This window comes from Alligator mississippiensis, chromosome 2 (assembly GCF_030867095.1).
Source record: "Alligator mississippiensis isolate rAllMis1 chromosome 2, rAllMis1, whole genome shotgun sequence".
Taxonomy (NCBI): Eukaryota; Metazoa; Chordata; order Crocodylia; family Alligatoridae; genus Alligator; species Alligator mississippiensis.
In genome coordinates, this window is record NC_081825.1 from 182,543,307 (window position 1) to 182,562,780 (window position 19,474).

At 47.0% G+C, this 19,474-nt stretch overlaps 1 protein-coding gene across 3 annotated transcripts in view; it reads right to left on the reverse strand.

The window, feature by feature from the left end:
- Positions 1–19,474, reverse strand: part of HRAS (HRas proto-oncogene, GTPase) — a 103,839-nt gene that overhangs the window by 5,622 nt on the left and 78,743 nt on the right. For all 3 annotated transcript variants that reach the window (XM_019485185.2, XM_006263415.4, XM_014604241.3), the window contains 2 exons: positions 11,783–11,961; positions 7,796–7,955 (listed from right to left, as the gene is read on the reverse strand). In XM_019485185.2, coding sequence (XP_019340730.1) covers positions 7,796–7,955; positions 11,783–11,961 — 339 coding nt within the window. The remainder of the gene's footprint in view (positions 1–7,795; positions 7,956–11,782; positions 11,962–19,474) is intronic.

A 19,474-nucleotide genomic window follows, 5' to 3' on the forward strand; every position in this document is an offset into this window, starting at 1 on the left:
AACAGCATGCAGTCAATGTGCAGCTGGAACCAGCTTGGGACCCACCCAAACCTACTATGTGGGTGGCTCTTCATTACCCCTTTGTAATCTTTCCGGCAAGCCTGATGCTGGTGAAACATGCCAGATTCAGAAACCCTGGAAAACAAAGCCTCCCTCTCAACAGGACAAGCTGCAGCCTTGCAGTGCCTTATCAGTGCACCTAAGTTCTGACATGCAGGGATCATCTCTAGGCACAACACAGCCCATTCACCTCTGGCTGTCTTTGCTGTCACCACCAGCAAGAGTGCCCCTGAGCATAGTCGTGGACATGTTCTGGAGCTGTGCACTTACTGGACCATGGATTAAAGCCTTTGTGCAAACGTTATGTGTCCCTCTAGAACTCCCTTTCAGAGCAAGCTCTGGTAAGGAACAGGACATTCTGCTGAAGTGTTCAGACTTTAGGAGTCATTGGACCCTTCCGAATATGGGCACTTTTGCCAAGAATCTACCGTACTTACTCAAATATGAGACGATCACCGCCTGCCCTCAGCTTGGAGGAAAAGCCCTGTCTTAGATTTGTGCACAAAGTGGAGTGGGAGCAGCTTTGGCTCTGAGCCCAGGTCCGGGCCAGAGTCGGACTTGCCACCCACCCCCAGCCCCCACTCCCCAATTTGCCCACTGTATCTTTTGGCCTCCATCCCCTGCCCTCTTCCCCACTCTTACTGTCAGGTATAGCTCAGCCCCAGCTCGGGCTGGGTTCCCTCCCAGGCACAAAGCCGATGGACCTCTGTTCCTTGCCTGTCCAATCAGCTGTGCTGACACTGCTTCATGGCCTGCCAAGGACTGAGCTTCCAAGTGCTGTGCTCCAGGAGCAAAGCCTGAGCAGCACCCGACAGTAAGTGGGGAGGGTTAGGAGCAGGTAGAGGTCAACAAGGCCATCTGACATCCCCCCCCCCCCCCCCTTCTCCCTGCTTTAATAATCTGAGAGGGACAAATTTGAGACAAATCTCTGATAATTAGATTCTGTACCTGGTAAATTATAACACATTTCTAATTTTTCCATATAAAGAATCTAATGAATGGGTTCATCTTAAATTCAGGGTTGACTTAGATTTGAGTAAACATGATATTTGCAAAGCTCCCATATGCCAGAGCAGTGAACATAGCACAGAGAGGTTGCCTTGTTGTGCTGTGACCCCATGGATTTTGTGTGCAGGGAAAACAGTGTATCATCATTAGACGTAGGATTTATATGCAAATTTAAATGCCTATTCTTTTCCTGGGTGTGCGAACTACCAGAACTTTGTCTAAGGCAATATTTGTATCAACACAGCTGCAAAGACATATGTTTTATAGTGAAGATAGATGCATATTTGAGGGGTTAGGGCATAATAATGATGTTAATGCATGAAAATGTCATGTAAGCTAATCTATTAGGCTGTGATGCATACAAAAGGCCTACTGTTGCATTTTGAAGGGAAATAGAATATTTACTTGAATCCAAAATGAAGTTTTTTCCCCAAAATCTGCATGGAGGGGGGAAAAAAAGCCTCATCTTAGGCTCAAGCGCTGGCCTGGGGCAGGCCACTGCTGTGGCCCTGGTCTGGGCCTAGGGCTGAAGCTGGAGCCAAAGCAGCTGCCTGCCCCAAGCTGGGATGATGCATGCAGCAGGGGAGTGGGCATGTGGTGAAGGGAGCATGGAGATCATGCAGTGAGGGTGTGGGGTGCATGGGGGAGACCTGCAATGTGCAGACTGGAAGGAGTGTGGGACAGACCATGCAGCTTACCTGCTCTCCACATGCCCTTCCCCACTCGCCACTTAGCTCCAGCTTCAGCTCCAGCCACAGTCCAGCCACCCCTGGAGCTGCAGCCACTGTTTCTGCCTGGCTGGGCTGGGCCAGGGCAAGGGTGGGGGTTGGAACCACTGACTGCCCCAGGGCAAGAGCCACTGTGGAAAGTAAGCAGTTGGGGGGCAGAGGGTAAGGAGTGGAGGGACCAGGGCAGACAAGCACAGGAAGGCAAGTGGCAGGGAGGGGGCAGGCAATTGTGGAGACAGGCAGTGTGGGGACAGAGGACAAGTGGCAGGGGGACAAGCAGCAGGAGGGCAGGCACAGGCATGGGGCAGGCAAGGGGTGCGGGTCTGGCCACCTGCCTCCCTGTTGCCGCTTTCCCCACTGCAGTAGTGGGGGATGCTATTTTCAGACAACCCCACCAACAATTAGATTCTATACATGGAAAATTGTAACACATTTATAAAATTTTCCATGTATAGAACTGGGGGGAGGATTCATTTTAAATTCAGAGCTAGTATACATGGTCTATCCTCTTCCAAAGGCTTTCAAAAGATAAAAAGATGACTGTGCTTCACCATGTCTGCTTCTCCGGTGTACGTGATCCCAGCCATGCATATATCTGATATGTTCCCCAACTATACAAAAGGGTTGTTTTTAGCTGAAAAGCCCCAAATATTGCACAACATGCAATGGAGATGAAGCCTGTTCAGGCTTGCACATTGGCTCCTTCCACTTGGATCCCTTTGCTCCCGAGCAGGTACTCGTAGAGTGCTTTCACCCTTCTGGGCTGCTGTCCCTTGGAGCTCTTGGGGAGGGGCTGTTCTTCTCCCTCCGGCCACCCCTGGCTCACAGGAATGTCTGGAGAACATCGCGGAATCTCATGTATACCTGGTGCCACATCCAATTCTGTTATACTGGTAACTTCAGTTAATGGGATGGAGGGCTGCAGTGGAGAATACCACGTGCTCTGTGTGTGTGAGATTTTCAGTTTCATTAATCTAAAGGTACTTGAGAGCTTTCCACTGGTGCTCACTGTTTACTGTTGCTAATGCCAAAAGACAGCTCAAGTGCACGTGCACTACTATACCACCAGGCTACAAGTGATGCCTGCTTTCCAACTAATGGTAAAACTATTTTTTGCCAACCATGTGGGAAGCAGGTTCCCTGTGAGGAAGAATTTCAGATCCAGCAACCTGTGAAGACTCTCAACCACTTCACTGCTAGGCAAAGAAGAGATAAAAAACATGCAAACTCTTCTCAGAAAAAAAGCTTCATTCTACAGAGCCTGATAATTTTCTTACTAATCTCCGTAGAGCCATTGTGTGCAGCAATATTCTTTGGAACAGACTAAATGATCCATCTTTCTTAGAAAAAATATGATTTAAAGCCAGCATGTTCCAGAGGAATCAACAGTAAGGAAAAAACTATCATAGCTTAGAATTCTACAATTGAGGCAATTCATAGTGTTATTGGGGAAAGTCACATCCGCATTCCTAGAGATGAGACTAGTCACCTGTAGCTATTCTATAGACCAGGGGCTGAAAATCTACAGCCTACAGCAGAAGACCAGGGCCACAGGGACAAGACAAGTGGCAGTGGCTGGGTCCCAGAGCCCATCCTTCTGCCTGTCTCAGATTCGCAGCTGGAAAAGGTTGTTTACTCCTGGTATAGCCAATTTGATGACTGGGAGACCCACTGTTGAACCTGGCAAGCCTTGCCTTTTGACTTCAAGTGTCAGAGAGGACAAATAATGCAACAAAAGTACATTTTCTAAATGCCTCTATGTTTACTGTGGCCAAGCTCAACTGTCAGCAATGAAGAGAAATTAAGGGTGTATACAGAAGTGTTCAGTGCACATTTTACAGTGCTGTAATTTAGAGTACTTTTTATAGCACTATAAAGTTACAGTGCTCTTAAACATGACAGAAGTGCAGTGTTTGGAGGGGAAGCTATGATCCTCCCTGTACTTTCCAGGCCAGGCGGCAGGGGGCGCTTGGCAGCCTCTTGGGCAGGGGTGGGCAAAATGTGACCTGGGGGCTGGAAGTGGCCTGCCAGGCCATTCTATTCGGCCCACGGGGCCCCTAAAAAATTTAGAAAATTAATATTTATCTGCCCCTGGCTGCCTATCACGCGGCCCTCGATGGCTTGCCAAAACTCAGTAAGCGGCCCTCTGCCCAAAATAATTGCCTGCCCCTGCTCTTGGGGCTGCAGTAGACTGCAGACAGCAGCAGACCAAAGGAGAAGGAAGCGGAAGCTGGGATGAGAGGCTGTCACTCATCACTAGAAGCGGGCACTGCTTCTGCCACAGATGGTCAGGCAGCTGCTCTCAACCATCTAGTCCCCAGCCATGTACGGTCTCAGGGCATGTACAAGTATGTGATGCACCCTCCCCCCCCCTTCACCCCCACCCTCCCTGGACCAATCACTGCCATCTCAGTCAGCTGGCCACAGCAGGGTGGGTTGCCAGCGTTTTCAGGCTTGGCTACTGCTCCCTGGCTACTACTGGTGGAGCTGAGGAGAACTAGCTAAGCTTGCAAAGCCCATGGGAAATTTGACCAGCATACAGAAGTTATTTAAAACACTGTAGGTTGCTGAAGTGCTGTATAATACAATGCTTCAAATTTAACACCTCATTTAATTTAAAGTGCTGTACTCATTTTTAAAGTGCTATAAAGCTGTGCACTTCTGTCAAGTCATGGTAATAAAGCGCTACAAATGGTGAAAAAAACAACTTCTATACACACCCTAAGTCTTCTACTTGCAGGTGCTGCAGTCTACATGCTGAAAAAAGGAACAACACTGCAAGCATGTTATTCACATTTACTACACTTTGCCTCTTCGGTGCATGACCTCAAACTGAGTTGCTAAAAAAACCCCAAAACTTGAATTTGTAGCTGCCAATTCTTTTGTTTCAAGTATGAAAAAAAAGTGTGTGTAAAGATGCCACTGAGAATACAGTCCTACAGAGAAATTCTGCCAGGCGTGCCCCTGCCATTACAGCTCATGGTGATACATTGGGGAAGGTGGATAAACGCAGCCCTATTTTACACACTGCATTTGGATTCTTTTATATACACATACATACACACACGCGCGCGCGCGCATACAACTAAGCAAACAAACAAAATCAGCAGTTTTGATGCCAGCGAGACAGCCTCCATCAGTGCTGCATAAATGGCTTCTAACAGCCCTATAGTCAGAGGGATCTTGTAATGAACAGAGGCATGCACCTTCCTGCTCTGCCACTGGCAGTCAAGGAATTTAAGATGAGGGGCCTCTCAATAAATGACTCCCTTGACCAAATCAAGGAGGTCAAAGAAAAATTCAACCCTATTCTACATGACATAGGTCAACAAGCAAGAGAGAAATTGCAAAGGCTTTTGAAAAGGAACCTTGGATACAGAACACTTAGTTGTGATGAATTACTTGGATGATACTGGTCTGGAACTGCCAGAGTAAGCACCAGCTGGCTCCCATGTTCAACTATTGCCCTGTACTATCTATGGCAGAGGCAGGCCGGATGCATGCACAGAGCAGCAGCCAAGCCACACGCAGCATCTGCCTTGGCCAGACTGAGCTGCACTCAGTGCCCAGCCTGGCAGCTCTGGAACTGTGCCACACACTAGCCAGTCCAGGATCTGTGCTGCACATAACACAGGTCCTCAAGTGGTTGAAACGGGCGCCGTGTGCGGTGCACATACCAGAGCAGGCACTGTGTGTGGCACAGGCTGGATGGAGCAGACACCATGTGCAATCCAGCTGCTGCTCTGGCTGATCTGAGATGCACACGGCACCTGGTCCAGCCACTCTGGGATCCATGCCACACGCAGCATGGGTCACAGAGCAGCTGGAGCAGCTACTGGATCAGTTGTACTGGGGGAGGGGAGGGAAGGGTGGGAGGAAGGGGAGGGGGGATGTGGGCCAGATCTGGTCTGTAGATCAGCCCTGTGCCACAGGCGTGCGCCTCTGCCCCATGTGGGTCTAATCAGACCCAGAGGCAGCACTGGGGGCTGGATGGTGGGGCTCTGTGGGTCAGATCCACCCTGTGGGCCACATGGTGACACCCCTGCTCTATGGATATTGAGATACCATTCTGATTGAGGAGTGCCACAAACTAACACTGAAAACTTTGGGAAAAATACTAGTTCCATATTGTTAATCAAATTATTATGTAAGCAAATAAATGGGCATACTACAGGCACACCCTAAAAGGTACACAGAAGCATTGCAGATTAAACTTTTTACTAGTTAAATGGACAATTACCAGAGAGAATATAATTAAACTTAAATTTGATGGGGAGGGTCCCCTATTTCCCCTGAGTTTTGAAGACAGCAGAATTAAGTTCATCATGAATATTTCTATAATTTTAAATGCATATTTTATCACTTTTCAAAGTATAAATGCACCCCCCTACTAAGCCTTTGTTTCAAGGTAATTTGTATCATCCCAGATGCTCACAGGTGAGAGGCTCCATACCAGCTATGAACTGACTTGACTGCCCACAGGAGTTTTCCATCTATTGACTCTGCTGTGAAATCCGATGAAATATGCACTTTCATTTCTACCCAGAAGAATTTTTATAATCTTTTCTCCAATGCCTTTTTTTTTTTTGCAAAAATCTTGTTGGTCTAATAAAATGTCATCTCTACTATGAGTCCTATTTGCCTCCCCCTAATAAGCTGAGTTTTTGGTTGTAGACATGTTGGTCTAATGACAGGCACGGTTTTAAGACCGTGTTGGTCTAATAGACAGGCAGTGTTCTTTGGGTAGATGTGATATCTTTTATTAAACCAACTGAGTAGTTGGAAATAAGTTCTTTGCAAGCTTTTGGGTGTAATCACCCTTCTTTAGGCATAGGGAGTCTTTGCTGTTCTGGGATTCCAAGGAAGACTCCCTAAGCCTGAAGAAGGGTGACTGCACCCAAAAGCTCGCAAGGAACTTTTTTCCAACTACTCAGTTGGTCTAGTAAAAGACATCACATCTACTCAAAGAAACTTCCCTCCCTACTAAGCATATTTTTAGGGTTTTTGTGCATATAAATCTTACGTCTAATAATCACAATGCAAATAAAGCACAGTCTGCCAGGACAGAAGCAGCACCAGCAGCTTTGGGATGGACTGAAAGAAAAGGGATGGAAGACAGCTCCAAAGTGCTGGCTCCTGCTCTAAATTTATCCTCACAGCAATATTTGAAAGGCCAGTGAACAGAGCTCACCACCAGTCAAGGTAGAAGCGAGCTCCCAGGCTGAACATCCTGGGAACTTCAGCCCAGCATCCTAATGGAGGTAAATCACTGCCAGCAACAGCCTGTTCAAATTCATGTGCGCTCCCCTGCTCGCTGCCACTTCAGAGCTGTCAGAGAAGACTTATAGCAAGCTGTGTAATTAGCAGCTGGAGCACTGTTTGCCTGACAGCAACTGCACGTTGCTCTGTCAACAGGGCTGTGCGTCAGGCCTGCTGCTGTCAGTCACAGAGCCACGGCCTCCTCGCCACCCTTCTGTCTGGGGGCAAAGGCAGTCCACGGTAACCATCAACATCATCTCTTCACAAAGCGTGGGGAACCAGGGGGAGGATCCTTCTGTCAAAGAAGCCAGCTGGGCAGTTTCACTCAGGCACAACAAAGGAACAAAGCACTGAAAGGAAGCGGCTGGCAAGTCCTCACAGGTTGATCTTAGCTGTTTGGTGGTCAGGGCTATTTTCTTGGCAGCTGAGGCTACCAGAGCGGCCCAGGCCCCTAAGCTTGCAGGGTACACTAACACCACTTAGTGCTGTAAGATGATGCCAGAGACGTTTTTGGATTCAGGGCCAAAATCCTGGTGCAGGAATCCTGCAATTCCCAACCCCCATCTATGCCACCCAGCGCATGTATTACCACAGTGGAATTGACTAGGACCAGGGTGAGAGGGGCTGAGGTGGAATCCTTATGGTTTCCAGTTCTTTGGCACCACTTAGATGGGTTATGAAAGGATAGGACTTCAGCAGTGTGGTATGTGGATATATTTTTCAACCATGCCTCCTCCTACCTGTCTGGTTTTAGCAGATGTCTCTATGTAGGGGATCCCGTAACTCCTGGCCAAATCCTGTGCTTGCCGGGTCTCCACTGTCCGGGCTGGCAGGTCACATTTGTTCCCCACCAGCACCATGGGGACATCGTCCGAGTCCTTCACTCTCTTGATCTGCTCTCTGCAGGGACAGGGATGCCCAAAGGTGAGAAGAGGAAACACCAAGCAGAGGGAGCACAATATTTCACATGTCAAAAAGGCAGCAGCAGACTGTTTCAGAGAGCTCCCCACACCAACAGAAGAAAAGTCACTTCCAAAGGACTGGTAACAGAGTTATATAGGATGATTTGGGTAGGCCTTTCAAAAAGCACCTAAATGATGGGGTAATTAAAAGAACAGATCAAAAGCCTTTTTCCTTTTAAAAAAATCCCTATTTAAAATTAAATATGAAATTATGGCAAACTACATTAAGGTCTAAACAAAAAATAAAGTACTCAGGAGTGTACATGGTTGCAGCAGAAGTTTTTACAAAAAGTCAAACCACTGAATTTGGGAAAGTGATCGACTAAACACCTGGGACCAGAAACACTGCTGAAATGATAACGTTTCTTCTGGCAGCTGTAGTACTTAGCTTCTTTTGCAGTGAGAATATTTTCTTTATTTTAAGTTAGTTCAGTTCAATAACTATGTCACTAAAAGAAAAAAAAACAAATGAGAAGAAAAAAGCAAGAAAGCTTGCTTTCCTCTAATCTGTAAATACAAACAGGTACGAGAGAGTGTGATCTACTAGTTCTAAAATCTTGAAGGATGTGGTGCTCAGTTCTTTCATTGCAGATAACTTCCTGCGGCTAATACATTACTTCAGGTTTAAATGCAAAGCATCCTTTTTTCCTCATGTATCTAGAGCATTTAAATATAGTTTTATTTAGTAATAATGTTTTTGAAATACTAATTTTCAGCATTTGATCAAATTCTAATTTCCATCCAAGAACAGTTTGGTACAAGTCATGAATTGAAAAAAAAAATATCAATCATTTAGTAAATAAATGTCAGTCACAATTTACTAAAAGTGTAACACAGAGCCCAAAAGAATCATGTTAAGCTAAAGAACTGCTTAAATGTGTGTGTGATTTTCCCTATCCCAAGGGACATATGAAGTACCACATCTAGTATAAAGGCTGTATTTAGCAGAAAATCAACACGTCTTAATGGCTACCAACCAATGAGAATAAGCTCACTGTTTAGGAAAACAAGACTGAAAATCTATTACCTAAATCACAATTTAAAAAAATGGTGATTTTAAAATCACTTTGATTTCAACCAAACCACTCCATAATGGACTCCCCTCCACTAAGTCCCAATGAAAGTCAAATCTGAACTCCAATGATGTGCTCTACAAAAAATCCCATGTCTTGTAGTTTGGTTCTTATACGTTAGTTCATTCTTATATGTTAGTACATAGCAAGTTAGTATGTTCTTTAAAAAATGATTACCCAGGCCATGTGTGATACTGGAAGGCAAGCAACAGAGGTGAAGCTGCCCCTTCAGCTCATGGGGCAGAAAAAAAGGACTGTAAGGCCATGCTGTGCCTAGTCTGGATGTGTGTGGCACAAGGTCTCAAAGGTTATCTGAGATTAGCTCCCACTATCAACAAAGCTGCAGCCAAGAACAGCACCATATCTCCAGTGTCTACGAGCACAGTAACATCTTATATCCCGGGGCATGAGTGAAAGCCTCAATTACTCATGGAAGGCAAAGCAACAAATGTTGAGCCCAGTGACAGCAGCCAGTAGCTGGGGTCAGGTCACCGATCTACGGCGGAAAATGGTCAGAACCTTTAGCTGATGGATTTCACTCCATTTTTTCCAAAGCACATGACTTTCCCCTCAGTCACTCACTACGCAGCTGGGAAAGCTGATAAATAATCTAAATACAAAGCCACAAGCATTTATCTCATTTCGAGCAACATATTGTTGGCTCTTCTTTTAATTATTCCACCCTGGGTTCTAAAATTCATTCAGGATGGTCCTAATGTCCCACCGGGCCCAGCTGGGAACAGAGTGCAGGAGTGAGTCAGTCACAGATATGCAGAAATAGGGGAAACTTGGTCACAGGTGAGGAGGGAGACGGAAGAGACTTGTAACATATTACTACTTATAGGACAAAGTCCACGGCTGGCCCTAGCAGCAAACAAGGACTGAGAGGCACTGGTAAGACTGGAATAGACTTGCTAACGGAAGTCAGGCTTGGGCTGCTGTAGTCATATGTCCAGGTGAGCTGGAATGAATGAATGATGGGCAGCACTCTGCCATTGTATTCTTGCATTTGAAGTTGTGGCTGTTCAACACAGTGACCAGGGATGGAGCATGAGCACAGAACCCTTCCCTTTCGGAGGACTGATCCGGGGAAGTGGAATAGGCCAGAAATCACCATTGCTCTCCTTCCCAATGCCCCAAATTGCTTGCTGAATGAACTTTGTCTGGTGCTCCACCCAGCACAGAAAGCCTCCTCAGAGAAGGCTTCTTAAGTGTCTGTGGGCTGATAGAGCTGCCAGGGCTTCCCACTTCTCTGGCAGCAAGGCATGTAAAGGAAGAGCTGCTCTTTGGCCAGGGAAACATGCTTACAAAGAGCACCACTCCCACTTCCTGTTGCAGATCCCTTACTAGCTACAATGCCAAACCCCTCCTGCCCCCAAAGAGAAGACCTTGGGGGATGGCATAAAGCAACTTGTTATAGTAAAAAATACTTAGGGGCAGAGCCAAGCCCCATAAATACATTCTTCCCAGCCTGGGGCAGCACTCACTGTGTGGGTAGCTAGAGAACAGCTCAGCATTGCTCCAACAGCAACATCTATGGGCGACTGTTTGGATCTTTATTCTACTTCAGGTTTGGGGGTGGGAGGAACCAAACGTATGCTGTTTGTGCATTAAACAAGACCGATATTTGTTATACAGGTACAGCGAGCCCAGACACACCAGGAACTGCAAGCCTCCCTCAATGGCTTCCTCGTGCCTCCTCAATTTGTCTGTGGGAAAAGTCATGAGAAGACAGGAACTGGAGTTGTAGGCCAAAGCTTGGTAACCGCGGTGTCAAGAGAGGACACCGAGCAGAGAGTTCTGGCTAGCACCCACTATCCCTTGAACGTATCCAAGGAATCAGTGTATGCCGCCTGGTGGAACTCTGCCCAGGGACGCAGACGGGCAAGGGAACAGAAGACAGCCCCACAGTCGCTCAAGTGCCGGCCCCAAAAACAGCACCTCCTTCCTAGTCTGGTAAATCGAGAGCTTGGCCAGGGGCAGGAGCAGGTTGACCAGAAGGACTCTGTACTTTTTAGAGCCTATGGATGAGGTTGACTGCGTGGCCTAGAGGCCCCGAGTTCTAGTCCCAGATCTGTCTCTTGGGCATGTCACCATCCTCTCTGTGCTTTGCCTACATCTCTAGTCTATTTAGATTAGACTGTAAGCTCTCCAGTGCAGGGATTGTGTCTCAGGGTGAGCATGTATATACAGAGTGCTCAACACAACAGTACCTGATCCCGACCTCTGTGATACTTGAACAGAGCTGGGAGTTGTAGGAGCATTCCTCTCGGATGCTCCAAAACCCTGTGCCCCTCCTCGTGCCCAAGCCAGCTCTCTCAGCTTTCATGGATGGCAGGAGACGCCGAGATCAATTTCACTAACAGAGCGATTCCATTAATTAGAGCAGGGAGGGAAGGGATCAGCTCTCCCTCTAGTCACCATAAACACAAACATTACATTACCAAGTCCCCTAAGGCTGCCAGCAAGCCCCTCAGATGGGTTTTTATTGGAGTCACTAACATTAGCCGTCTGCTCCTGCTCTTCCCTGGGGCAGGGCTGCTGGATCTAATAGTCTTTGCTGGCAGCCACCACTTCCACAGCAGGGACCTGGTCTTAAAAGGGGAGGTGGGCACAGCACAGCCTCTCCTTCAGCAAGGGAGGCAGCATAGCGCCTTGCTGGTGAGAGGAAAAGGGCATCACAGATACTGACCTATACTGGTGAATGTCTTCAAAGGACTTAGTATTGTTAATGGCGAAGACGCACAGGAAGCCCTCCCCCGTCCTCATGTACTGGTCTCGCATGGCGCTGTACTCCTCTTGTCCTGCTGTGTCCAAGATGTCTAATAAACAGGTTTCTCCATCAATGACTACCTGTTTTCTATAGGAATCCTGTAGAACCAGGAGAGAGAGAGAGAGAGAGAGAGAGAGAGAGAGAGAGAAGCGTTAAGGAGATCAACTAAGGAGTGAATACCTGTTTCTTGTGCCCTGGGTTTAAACAGCAAGCAACAAGGAGTCCCACCACCCATGGGGGATGCTGGTACTGGTGTCACTGGTGGTACTGCCCCAAACATGTTTGGATTTAGCAGCCTTGATTCTATGAGGCCAGGACTAGCAAGGAAGTGGTGCGTTGGTACGCAGCAAAGACCAGAATAGCAGACATGCTGGGGGTCAGGGTTGCTGTGTGCAGGCTCACCTGCTGCCTGTTAGGACAGTGGCAAAGCTGTACAGGCAGCAGCTTACACAACCACTGCAGCAGCTTGCACAACCACCCCATACCAGGCTCTGTGCAGCATTAAACAGCTGACTCAATCCCTATTTTAAAAAAATGGTAGGAGAAAACAAAAACCTAAAGGGAACAGCAAAACAGGTTTCCCCTCTGCTGCCAAAGCAGCGGCTAATACAGCCTCTGGCCTGTTCCTCTAATTTACAGTGTTGTCTCCTGGCAGACAAGGTGCGTCTTTGACCAACGCCTCCCACCTTTAGACAACTATTTTCCTAACTTTATTTAGTACAGGCTAATCCCTCCTGATGCCTCCCTTCCTGAGGGAGTTGCAAGGGCCAGAAGTGGTTCGATCGACTCCTGCAGCCACGCCCAGGGACATAGAAATGGATAAACAGAGCATGGGTACATGGTGGCTAGAGTCTGTGTGAGGTATCATTGATGCCTCCAATACTCCCATTCGCGGTGCTCTAGAGCAGTCCTTATTAAACAGTTCCGGAAAAATGGGGATGGAAAAGACCTGCTAAATCATCTAAGGCAGCCCTTGGCAGCCTGGCTAACTCCCTAAGGGACACCCTGTACAGTAACGCATCCAATCTAGTCTTACATGTCCCTGTTGACGGGGCTCCCACCACCTGCCCTGGAAGACTATTTTAGGTACCAGAACAATGGTTCTCCACCTCATTAAGGCTCATGGCACCCCTCGTTAAGACTCAAAGCACCCGGCCCTCCTCTTAGGTCTCACTTGTTTTCTGATCATAGAAAAATAAATAGAGCATTATTTTTCTACTGCAAAGAACTCAAAAAGACCCCAAAAGATCAGGATGTTTTTGACCCTATGGATATCTATTTGGAATTTCTGGGTTTATCTTGTGAATCATGCTTGTACATCTAACAGTGCTAAGACTGCATGGTGCCCTGGAAAGGATGTCAAGGCATCCCAGGGTGTCATGGCACTGTGGTTGAGAACTATGGGCTTAGAACATCTCAGTGTTAAGGATTTTCCTGATGTTCCCTTCTTAAAGCCCGTCATGTTACTGCTAGCTTGTTCCTTGAGCCTGTGGGAAAACAGTTTGAGACTCGCCTTAGGTCAACTTCTATTCTCTGCTTTCCCACAGACTTTGTGGTGACTTTGGACAAATTGCTTTGGCTCTCTGCACCTCAGTTTCCCACCTGTGAAATGGGGATAAAGTCCTCAGTCATGATAGGCAGATAAGTCTATTAAAGATTCTGGAGTTTAGATGCCACAGTGTTGGGGAGTTGTAGATACAGCCCAAGGAAACCAAGATTTTCAGAAGCCACTAGGTGCTCTAGGATATGCTCAGCACTTTCAAAATCCAGCACCTCCACTTGGGCACCCAAAATCGTGCATATTTCTCCCTTTTGCCCAAAGGGATTACTGTATCAAAGAGTCCCAGAAAAGAAGGGTTAAAAGGGTCCTCAGAGGACCTCATCTACTCCAACCCCATGCTCAAGGCAGTATTGTCCCCGTCTGAATCATCCCATTCTTAAACTACACAAATCAACCCTTATGCAGAGCTACAAGACATATTGCCCCAAAATGCCAAGAGCACCCTATCCTACCACAGGTAAAGCAGGAGGACAAGGGCTGTCAGTGTCCAGCAACTACAAGTGCTGTTAAAATGCACATATGAGATCCCAGGAAGGAGGCCATGTCCTCCATCAGAGAGGAAGGGGAAAACCCCACAATCTGTACCAATCTGAACACGAGGTAAAACTCCTTCTGCATCCCAAACGCAGTGATTCATCTGACGCTAGGGGGAAGGGTTACCCAGGAACCTCTAGGCTTTAGTCCTAGCAGGACCAATCCAAAATCCCCTTATCCCTGTAGTAACAGTATGGCAGCAAACTCTACAGTGAAGTTTTCAAACTGATTTTAAGTAGAACACTGTTTTTTCACAAACTTTTTTGAAACTCTCCCTGGGAAAGGTATTTCCTACAATAGGTTTCTGCTCAAAGTTATTTTGTTTGGAACCGTCAAAGGTTATGTAACATTACCCCCAACATATATACAGACTTCCCACTACAAAACTGATTTCTGCTATGCTTTTTTTCACATGGAGAACATATGAAAATTGTAATGACCACTCTCAAAGGGCATCTGTTACTACTTTTTTTAAAAGCACTTCTTACATGACATTACCACACGTCCTCCCTACAGAGGCTAACCACAGGGGCTGGTGCTACGACAATTTGGATGGACAGAATTGTAACATCTCATGGAAGCTATGCAAACAACTTAAACTCTCTCCCTGCCAGTCCAACTTCCAACACAGCCCCACGCCTTCCTAGCAAGAGAAGAAGAAGAAAATCATGGGCACAGAAAAAAAATTATAGCTCTGGGTTCTCCTGTTTAAAGGATCCTTCTGCAATTTTGTTTGTTCCACATTTTTAGAAATCCTAGACTGAGTTTAAAATTAAAAAGGTCTAGAGCAATGATTTTCAACCTTCTTAGACTGAAGGCACAACTTGATTCAAGGCACCTCTCTTCAAACTCCAGACACCATGAGGAAGACAACAGCTCTTAGTTTTCACTTGTTTTTAACTTCAGAAAAATAATAGAGAAATTTTTCTGTTACAAGGACCACAACAGAAAGAAAGACCACAACAAGTAGAAATGGTTTTGACATGATGGATTCCTCTCTGAAATCTATGGGTTTATCTTGTGAATCATGTGCAAGTGTTTGCATACCAGACTGTGCTCATGTTGCATGGTACTCTTAAAAGGATCGTGCAGTGCCCTGGTTGAGAATCACAGGTGTAGGGTCCCCAGATGCTACAGGGGCAGTAGCCTGCTGGCTAGACTTTATCCCGATACTGGGAAAGAACAAGTTTCTAGCTAATTACTATTAGCAGCAACAGCAAAGGGCACTGACAGCATCAGACTGTAGATAAAGCTAATGAAGTTCAGATGGATTCCTGCCCTGTTTGTCACAGTAAGGAGTAGTAAGGGTGAATTTCATTTCCCTCTGTGCACCTAAACGATGCTTTTGGGCCTGCCTTCTCAGTGTGGAAATGTAACCATGACTAAGCATGCTCAGCAGGCTCTGCACTCACTGGGTATGTACACGTGTGTAAATCAGGAACAGGCTCCTCCCTGTGTTTTAGTTACAACAGCTGAGTGGTTATTGCAATTACCCAAGGAGCAAGAGACTTGGACCACAGGTCAGATATCACCCACAGCCCTCTCCAGTGCTCCTTTTGAAGCTGAGCTACTGCCTCTTTATCTAATGACTATTGAATGCAAATAAATGGAGAGTAGTGCAGCGGAGGAGTTTCTGCCCCATTCAGAGGTAGGGATCCAAGCTAGAACCCAGTTCTTGCTCCCTTCCAAAGCATCAGCCATCTCACTGAGCCCTCACACACCCTCCAGCTTACTCTGCTACTCGTAGTCCTACATCTCCTTCTCTTGACTCTCTAGGGATCTGAGGTGGGACTGGATTGCTTAACTTGTGGCCCGGTGGTTAGAGCACTGCTAGACAGGCAAAGATGCAGGTTCAAACTGCCTCTGGGTAAGGGGGAGCCTAAAATCTGGGTCCCATGCTTTCTGATCAAGTGCCCTTAGCACTGGGGCTACTGAGAAGCCTCCTCTTCTAAAATCTGCGAGTCATTTGTTTCTGGCCAGCTACATTTTTGTGACTCAAAACATACACATCTGCAATGCACACATGTGCACAGCTGTGATTCCACCCAGCAGTGGACAGCCTATTGTGCACACTTGATTTATGTGGCCATACTTATGCATACACAATGCAGGGAAAACAGAACTGCAATCTGCATGCAACTGCCAAAAATGCCACTTAGGCACCTAGACTGCTGCCATCTAAGCGTGCAAAGGGAATCAGAATTCTGTCCTAACCGTATTTCTGTGCATATCATTCCCCCTGGAAAGGCCTGAAACCTGAGTCACTGTGATCCAAAAATTCAGAAGAATTCAGAGCCGCTTCACTGTGACCTTCTCAATGATCATCCCCAAAAAGGAAAGGTCGAAAACCGAGCACTAGCCAAAGAGCACAGCAGTGTTGAGCAATTGCTTGGCCTTCAGCCAACCACTCAGCCCTCCAGAGAGGTATTTGCATTCCCAATCAATAACATGTCCAAAGCCTCCCCGACAGTTCTCGCTAGCCAGCAGCAGAGAGTCAGCCTCTGAGGTCTTAGCCCACAGTTCCGCACCTGCGTCCACAGGTAAAAATCAGGGGGAAACCCACCTGCAAACATGGGTCACTTGCCTGTGGAAGTGGCCTCACCAACTCATATCTAAATGGAGCTTATCTACAAAAAACTCACAGCTGGAAGTGTCCCTGGGCACAGAGGATCTCAGTTCCCAGTGGTGTTCACCACTCAGACAGGGCAGTGCCACAGCTGGATCTGGGGGACCCAACAGTGGAGGAGAAACTCTTCCAGACTTCACCACAGCAAGGTAATGGGGTATACTTGGGGCAAGTTTTCTATAGCCACTTTAATTCTTTCCCTTGTCAAGGGACATCCACATAGTAAGGTGACTTATAAGGGAAATGCCTCTAGGGGCCATCATGATGGTATTCATATCCTCCTAAATTAAAAAGTCCATTCTTTCACAACCATTTCCAGCCTCCTTTTAAGCACTGGCAGTAGCAGGATAACATGAGTAAGAGTCTGTGTAGGATGGGTTATGATTACCTAGATCAGTGGTGTTCAACCTTCTTGTCCATGGACCTGCTGAACAGTGCCCAGTCTGTCTGTGGGCTGGATCTGGCCCATGGGCCTGATCCAGTGAACAGGGTGGGTGCACAAGGGCCAATCTGGCCACATGGAAGGGCTTGGAGGAGGGGCGGCCCAGCCCCAATCTGGCCATGCAGGGGCTTTGCAGGGCTTGGGAATTTGGCAGCATGGAGGAGTGGCAGTATGAACTGCCACTGCTCCCCCACTGCCACATTCCCTGACCCGTGGGGAGCCCCATGGGCTAGATGCCATGGCTCTGTGGGCTAGATTTGGCTTGCGTGCCAGGGGTTGAGCACTGTGGGAGGCCTGCAGGCTAGGGGTTGACCTAGATCTTTCACTGACTCACTTCCAATGATGTCCCTTGGCATGTGTCCAGAGGACAAATCTCTCACTGCAGAGCAGTCACATTTAGTTGAATTTCAGAAGGTGGCCCTGATGTCAAGGCAGGATAGTCAGGAACAGGAGGGGTGAAATTTTGATTGGGTATCCAAAATCTCAGAGAAACCTGGGTAACTCCTGAGTTTACATGGAACGTGGGGGCATCTGAAAAGGTCGGTAAAGATCGCTAAATGAGCTGGTACCTCATTTGGAGTTTGTGACCCAAAAGCAGAAGTGTTTCTTGTGGTTTACACAGATTCACAGAAGTTTAGGACTGGAAGGGACCTTGTGAGATCACTGGGTCCAGCCCCCCTGCGTTGGGCAGTAAAGACTGCTGGGGTCAGATGACCACAACAAGGTGTGTCCAGTCTCCTTTTGAAGATCTCCAGGGTATTTGCCCAGCTAATTTCTTTTAATTATGCTCGTTTTAGTGATGCCAGTTTTAGAACAGTTGTTTTTACTACTACTTAAGCTCTGCATATGTAATAATTACAACCCTATTTTTTTCAAAAGATTTTAATGTATGGATTAAAAAGATGTCTATTACTTTCTGAATAAGCATGCTTATTTCTTTAAAAAATTGAAAGCAGCATCAAAAAAAGTTTGTTTGTTTTTTTTTAAAAGTGCATCTACTAGTACCCTAACTTTAAGGGAACTCTACTTTCACACTCTTCACTGAGAATATTTTGCATTTTTTTGTGTGTGATGGTGTCAGAGTATCTAAGGTTCTGCAGAGATATTAGCAGGAAATTTAGGATAGAAAAAAAAAATGCACTTTTTTCTGCCCAGCTTGAAACAAAAATGCCATTGAGGTTTCTTTACCTGCTCACTTTCAGCTTCATCCCCTCCCCTAAGCCAGCCATTACCACTGGTGACTCTCGTATGGCCAGCTGCCAAACTATGAAGCCACAGCTAAAACAGTGGCTGGTGGTGCTTGACAGTCCCACCAAGGTGTGAAAGTACATGACAGACCACTAGAGCAAGGATCCCAACAGCCTTCACTTCCACCTATTGGGAGATTTTCCACCTTGAAGAACACGCATAATGTCTGACCCCTATTACCACTAACGATTACAGAAAGGGTCTCAGTAAGAGACAACAATATGAATATTGAAAGCTCATAAAGGCAGCCCCACATGCAACAACCCAAGCCAGAATGGCTGAGGGTGTAAACAGATATTGCATTTGTACTGCCCTAAAAATGTTTAGGGTGGCACAAACGCCAAACAGATGTCCATGTCCCTTGTCACAGCACAAATGCCCCCAAAGTGTGACCGTGACATAGGTGGTATGATTTTGTGCTGCTGTTTTGCAGCTGACATCTGTTGGCTTCAAGGCAGGAAAGCAGCAGGCAGCCCAAAGCTGCCTATGATCTCCAGCCACCCTGAGTGGGCACTTGGGCTTCAGGGTCCAATCCTGCACACCCTGGGAAGCCCTAGGAGTTCTTGCTCTTACTCCCCCATTCAGGATTCCCCAGGCATATGTTAATACTCTGAAGTGGTGCTGGGACTGCCAATCGGCTGATTGATGGTCCCAATCCTGGGACCATACCAGAGCAAGTTTGAGACTCTGGGCTGGTATTTTTCCAAACAGGGAAGCACTGAATTTCCTCTCCAGAAGAGGACTGCCCAGGGATTCCCCAGGTGCATGTCTCTGCAAACAGGGAAACCCAGAGTTACTTTGATAGCAAAGGGGTGCCTGAGAATTCTCTGGCCACTCCTCCCACTTGCAGAGGGTCACCCTGAGTACGGCCCCACGGGATCAGGCAATGGCTGCTCCCAGGAAGTGTCAGGAGCCCAAATTTGCAGGACAGCAGGCAATGTCCATTTTGCCCAATGAAATGGACTGGCTGTGCTGGACCCATCCTAGCACAGCTGATCTGCTTCACTTGGCAACATCTGTATATACCCTGAGCAAAATGGAAAACTCTATGGGTCAGGTTTAGACTGCAAGAATTGCTCCAGCAAGCTGGGAAGACTGACTTGAATCCTATAGATAAATCCAGTGTGGACTGAATGTGGTATGGACATGTCACAGATGGGACAAAGTGTCCTTGAGCAAGAAGGGACTCTAGACCCATGG